Source organism: Cheilinus undulatus, linkage group 1 (genome assembly GCF_018320785.1).
Source record: "Cheilinus undulatus linkage group 1, ASM1832078v1, whole genome shotgun sequence".
In the NCBI taxonomy this organism is placed as follows: Eukaryota; Metazoa; Chordata; class Actinopteri; order Labriformes; family Labridae; genus Cheilinus; species Cheilinus undulatus.
The window spans coordinates 20,631,657-20,638,093 of record NC_054865.1 but is presented as its reverse complement, the minus strand read 5'-3'; the positions used below and the strand labels follow the sequence as shown (position 1 = coordinate 20,638,093).

General features: G+C 41.4%; 1 protein-coding gene across 1 annotated transcript; it reads left to right on the top strand.

The window, feature by feature from the left end:
* Positions 1 to 542: 542 nt before the first annotated feature.
* On the top strand, positions 543 to 1,916 carry LOC121529535 (dynein regulatory complex subunit 5-like). Its single transcript, XM_041817505.1, has one exon. It carries the CDS (start codon positions 543 to 545, stop codon positions 1,914 to 1,916), a length of 1,374 nt encoding a protein of 457 aa, XP_041673439.1.
* Positions 1,917 to 6,437: the final 4,521 nt, after the last annotated feature.

Sequence of the window (6,437 nt, the reverse complement as noted above, 5' to 3'; positions counted from 1 at the left end):
GGTCTGACCTGAACCCCATAGAGAATCTCTGGGGAAATGCCAAGAGAAAGATGCGAGACACCAGACTCAATAACGCTGATGAGCTGAAGGCTCAGAGCAACCTGGGGCTTCACCCCAGCAGTGCCACAGACTGACTGGCTCCATGCCACATCGTATCAATGCAGTAATTTCTCTAAAAGGAGTTTCAACCAATTACTGAGTGCATAAATGAGCAGAATTCTCCAGGTCAATGAAATGAAAATTTGTTTATATTTAAAAATGTGACTCCATGATATCCTGATGTCTTGATCATGACATCATATTTTGTTTAAATTCAAACATCAGTAAAAAAAAAAAACAAAAAAAAAAACATGTTTTTGTTCATTTCATTGGTTATTGTCACATCTTGTGAGATTTATACTTGGAGATTAAGCTGCATGCTTTTTATTTCTAAACTTAAAGCTTCCAATAGGAACATTTAAAAACAGTTGCTTCATCTTTGCTCACACTCTGAAATTGATGCTGAGAAACTACAGCTGGCTGATCACAGGAAACAGATCCAAATGTCAAAGAAGGACAACAGAACAGGGAGGAGGATTTTTGCTGAAGATCCATCCTGGAACGTACCCTTAGTGCCATGTTTATCAAAACTGTGTCTGCAAACTATCATGAAGAACTTTGAGAAGACGCCCATATTCAACGCTCTGAAAGCCAGCGATAAAGACGAAGTGCAGGAGAGGCTGTCTACCTCCCTTCCCTTGACGGTGACAGCCAACCTGATCCCTGATGGAGTCTACTGGAAGCGATGCTGCGAGGGGCGGTGGGACATCTGTGACGTCTCTCATTACGGCCACAGCTGGAAGAGAATGTTCTTTGAGAGGCACATAGAGAACATGATTGAACATTTTATCCCAGAAGAGACAAGGAGAGACACGGTTCTAGAGATGGTGCCACTTTGTAAGAACTTCGTCAAGAGGTTGGAAATCTCCCAGCTCCTGCCACCTATCAGAGAGTCCCAGGATGAGGGAAAAGGGTATGGCTTCAATTTGGAAAGCAGAAATGTGTATAATGCATCCATGAACCACTTTAACTTTAACATCCTGCTCAGTGGTCTGAAGAATCTGGAGGAGCTTCATCTGGTATCCGGGGTCAAACAACATGGTATGTTGGAGATGTTTGCTTTGACTGACAGAGATTGTAAATGCCTTGCTAAAGCCCTAAAGTCCTGCCGGTCTTTAAAGCTTTTCAGACTCTATGTAAGCCACATTGATGACAATAAGTGCCAGATACTTGTGAAGCAGCTTCTGCACCACCCGTCCCTGATTGAGCTCGACTTTTCACACAACCTGATCAGAGACAATGGAGCCATAGCTGTCGCTGAACTCCTCACCAAGAGTAAACTGCAGACCCTGACCATGTATGACAATAAAATAGGAGACCATGGAGCCAAAGCCATAGCAAATTCCTTGTCCAAGAACTCTACCCTTTTGTCTCTCAATCTGCGTCTGAACCATGTCGGAGATGAGGGAGGTCAGGCTATGGGGAAGGCATTGATGAAAAACAACACCCTACTTCACCTGAACCTAGGAGGTAATGTGGTGACTGAGTTTACCGCCATTGCATTGGCTAAGATGATTGCTCAGAATAAAACCTTGAGGAGCATCAACCTCTCATGCAACAACCTGGGTGTGGATGGAGGTAAAACTCTGGAGGCAGCAATGTCTTCTAACACCACACTGGCAGAGTGTGATGTCCGTCTGACAAACGTTGAGGATCAGAGTGCCTCTTTCATAAACAAGGCTGTCTGGACCAATGAGCGCACAGAAAGAAGAAACAAAGCTAAGAAGGAAATCTGCAAGAATGACCTGGAGGTAGAGAGGCAGCTGGAATGGGATAAGAGCAGGTCCATGTATGAACCTGTGAAGGTTCCTATATAGCTTATTACCCATCATTTAAGATTTTAAAAAAAGGAATAAAGATAATTATTCATTTTAATATCTTTTATTTCTCTGTCATCTAACAATTCAGGGCACAAGACCTCAACACAAGAAATGTCATACATTTTTAGTGAAATGGTCAATACCCAGGTTAAGATTACATTTTAAAAAGTATGTGATTATACGTACTATGTGTCTGTAAAAAGAAAAAAAGGGCACATTTTACAACTGGCCTTCTATTGCCAGGGACAAACTGTGCGCTTTCAAGCATTTCCTGAACTGATTTTTTAAGTCATGCAACTGGTTTGCAGTGCATAGTGAATATGAATACAACAGCCGACCTTGGGTTAAGAGTAGAGAGCAGAGCCACAAGCACATTCTCAAACATCAGGGCATTTTTCCTGTGTCAACTTTTGTGCAGTGCCTAAAATCACTGTAACCATAACAAAAAGGTCTGTCTGATGTTCCATCTACATCTAAATTAAAAGAACTGGTAGCCTTCCAGAGGAAGAGCTGTTTGGGATCTGACAGAACTGATTCTTAGGTCGTTTTCACACCTGATAGTCCGGGGGACTCAGTCCGTCTGGAACGGGAATTGCAACTTTGTTGCACTTTCCTTTGGTTTGGTTTGCATTCACATTGCTCTTGGTCAAACCGTCTAAACACCTACAAACTCAAGGGGCGCTGTCATCAAAAACAAAAGGCAATCAAGAAGAAAAGACGACACAGAAGAAGACAAAACCGGAAATCTATCTCCTTCCGCCGGTCTTTACTTCCACATAAACAATGAAAAAACACATAATTTATGCTTTCTTGGGGTTTCTGCTTTTGCATTGGGGAATTATGACCAGCCAGTGAGGTGGTGAACTGTCCAACATGTCGTTCTTTACAAAAGACGAATAAATCAGCACAGACTACAATGTGTTGCTATGGCTACATAGATGCCAAGTAGGGTACTGACTTGTGGTATTTGAGTGTATTAAATCACATAGTAAATCAGTATATCATTAAGCTTCATGCCACTTTCTGCCTTTGGTTCACAAGTTGGTCCACTTTGCTTCCACACCTCAAACGAACCGCACCAGGGATCACCAGCACCAGGACCAGGGTCATGACCCCCAGATTGGGAACCACTGCTTTATAGGGCACCTCATCTTGTTCTAATAGTCAAAGGGGCATCCAAGAGCTGCTCTGTGCAGCGTTCCAGTTATTTTAAATCTATTTTAACTTTAGGGCTTTCTTTATTTAATCCATCATTAAGTATAATTTAGATTAAGTATAAATAAGTAAATATTAACTAAGGAGTTTGTTTTTCTGCACAAACTTGTTCTCCCATCTCTTTGGGACCAAAAAATTAACAAATAACCATTTTGTGACAAAAAAGTCTTTAAAATATTCACATTTTTACAAAAAAAATTATTGCACCTTTGAGAATTTGAGTCAATATTCAGAGCAGTTCCTGTCTGCAGTGACTCTGAGGGACACTTTACAGCCTCTTAGTGTTTCTCTTTATATTGAGTCATTAAGGCTCTCTTCTCCAGTTTTTAAGTCTGTGCACATGCACGTTTTGGCAAAGCATGACATGACAATGGAACAGCCGGTCATCGGTTGTCACAGCCCGTCAGAGCATTCTGGGAAACAAACAATATGTTGACAGCATTAGCTGGTAACTGTAGGAATAGTTGAAAAACGGACTATAAATGGATAAAAAGATATTCCATGTCAGAATTACTGGTGTGGACTTAATCTTTAATGACCCCGGAAAGTCAGAAAAAAGCTATGAAGGCATGGATAGCATCATTACAACTTCAACATGGAGGGCTTTCAGCAAAAAAAAAAGCAAGTGGCTCCAATTAATGGTTCAGAAGTTATCCAGCTTTGATTACCATGTCTCTCTTCTTGTTGTATATGACATCGCCAGTCTGAGGGGGTTAAGACTCTCTGGGTTTGAGCTCATCTGGATGGACTGACCTAAATGGAAAAGTGTGCTGTTGTCTGATGAGTCAGCATTTCAAATTGTCACTTCCACCAGGCTAAAGAGGAAAAGGACCATCATAATTGTTATTTAGGCACAGTTCAAAAGCCAGCATCTGTGATGGTGTGGGGGTGTATTGGTGCCCATGGCCAGGGTAACATGCACATCTGAGAAGGCACCCACAATACTAAGAGAAACATGCAGGTTTTGGAGCAACATATACCTCCATCCAGGCATTGTCTTTTTGAAGGATTTCCCTGCTTATTTCAACAAGACAATGCCAACCAGGCCATGTTCTTTCAAGCTTTGGATGCTGCACCACACTTTTGAACCTCTTGTAAATAATTACCTTGCTGACATTTTACAGCACTGCACAAGACTAAATCATATAGTGGATTTTTTTTTTCTTCTTTTTTTTTTTCCAGCACCATTTCAGGTTGCTTGCCTCATCCTCAACATCTGCCCAGGGGTTGGCATTTATATGCCAAAAATGGCCTTACCAAACCGGGGCCATTTAGGATTTTAGACCCATTTTTGAAAAAGCTTCTCTCAAGATAATGTAAATCCACCAAATAAGTCGCCAAAACTGTATCAGTTGTAATAGAAGTATGAAATTTGACACTTTCTGCCATTAGATTTTATGTCATCATTCTTAAAACTAACACAAAGACAATCATAAAGTTCATTCATGCCCAGGACATTGTTGAAGCTTTCTCTTCACCAGTTAAACTTGTGTCACATCTGTGAAATCTGGATGGTGGAATAAACTGGAAAAAAGCCTCCCTATCCAGTCTGACACGTTCAGGTGGACAGAACTGACCTCTGTGAAGATGAGAGCACACAGCAGTAGAGAGAGAAGATGCTGACAGCTCTACTCCACAATCAGAGTTGTGAATTGGACCTTGAGATGGGGCCATTAGCCATGGCAATCCATCCTAGTTTAATTTAGAATTTTGTTGTGCAATGGATTTTAAAGGTGACATATTAAAGCCCTTACCACCTTTGAACACAGTCCCCTGCGGTGTAAATGAAACGTCTGTGCCATTCTTCGGTCAAAACACAATATGCTATCAGAGGAAGTTTTTGACCCAGTATAGGCCTGATGTAAACGGCTTTCTCAGAAAGATCAGTTTTGGTGTGTCACTTCAAATGCAAACAAGCTCCTTCTTAGGTGGGGAGCTTCCTGAGAGTTTGCTGGCACAAGTACAGCAGCATGCATCTTTGGCTGTGGTTGGAGATACCGGGGGAGGGACAGGTATGTCGATGTGATGTCACAAGGAGCACAGACTCTAAACAGACCCTCAGACTGTGTTTTCAGACATATGAGGAATACAAACAAGGGACTGGGTTGGTTTATTTCACCGTGTGCGTGGGTTGTTTTTCATGATCTGTCTGCTTTAAGAATGATGTCCTGCACTTCTTTAGCTTTGCTTAACATGCTCGATAATTAAGTGATGCAACACTTTTGCCCTGTTCCTATTTTCCCCTCTGTTGCTTGCGTTGAGGTGGAAAGGAGCAAGGAAAGAGGTAGATGACAATGTATCAGGCGTGTTGGATTTCTAGACTTTCTTTCACTTTGTTCACTCAGCAGAGCTTTTAAGCTCACTCTATAGTATGGAGATAGTTGTGCATTAATTATAACAGGCCTGCCCCTCTCTATGGGCACACTACGCACAGCGCATAGGGCCTTGTCATATGTGAGACCTCGCTTTGAGCTTCTTTATTTTCTCTCTCCTCTGCGCATCAGCTTGGTGTCTGTATGATAAATATCATTTAAGGAATGTCTATAAAGTGTTGGTCAATCATAGAATTTAACCGGGCATTAGTAGATCAACACTCGAGATATCTGTTCTTGGAGATCACTTTGATTCGTGATCAATTAATTTGTGTGCAGTGTCCGCTCACTTTGCCTCTCTTCCTCTCCTGGTCTGCTGTTTGTAAATGTAGATGGCATGCCTCAGTGCTTGATTTTATATACAACCAAACGAAACGGCACACCCAATCTATGCAACCCACATACTCAGCTCTACTGCTCATCCCACAAATGCATGTTCCTTACAAATTAACACCATTTAAAAGGGTAATAAACAGGCTTTCCAATGGTATAAGATTTATTGCCAAGAAGCATTGTTACAACAAAGAAATAATCTACCAAACACATTACATTATTAAAATCTTTGCTTTTCTTTCTGCCAAAATATCTCCAGTGAAGATGCCTGAATGAAGATTGTCACAGGCTCCTGAATCAAAGTTTAGATCTACTTTCTTTACCTTTGTTAATGTTGAGTAACATTGCAAACTTTGGGCCATATCTCATGAGGTTTTACCTAACAGTTTCATTGTAGTCTGTCATCACAGCCTGTACCAGCCTTTCTCTCAGCTGGGACTCGCTGATTGTGGTTGCACTAATACTGATATTACCATGACTACAGCCTGGAATTTCAAAGATGAAGAACATATGTACTTCATGCACACCATTCCAGACTTGGTAGATCAGAGCACAGTGACTTTCCCGTAGGGCCGGATTGATGATACATTCAGAGCCA

Excerpts from the sequence above, each read along its gene's own strand:
- LOC121529535 (XM_041817505.1), top strand. The coding sequence starts at position 543 with ATGTCAAAGAAGGACAACAGAACAGGGAGGAGGATTTTTGCTGAAGAT.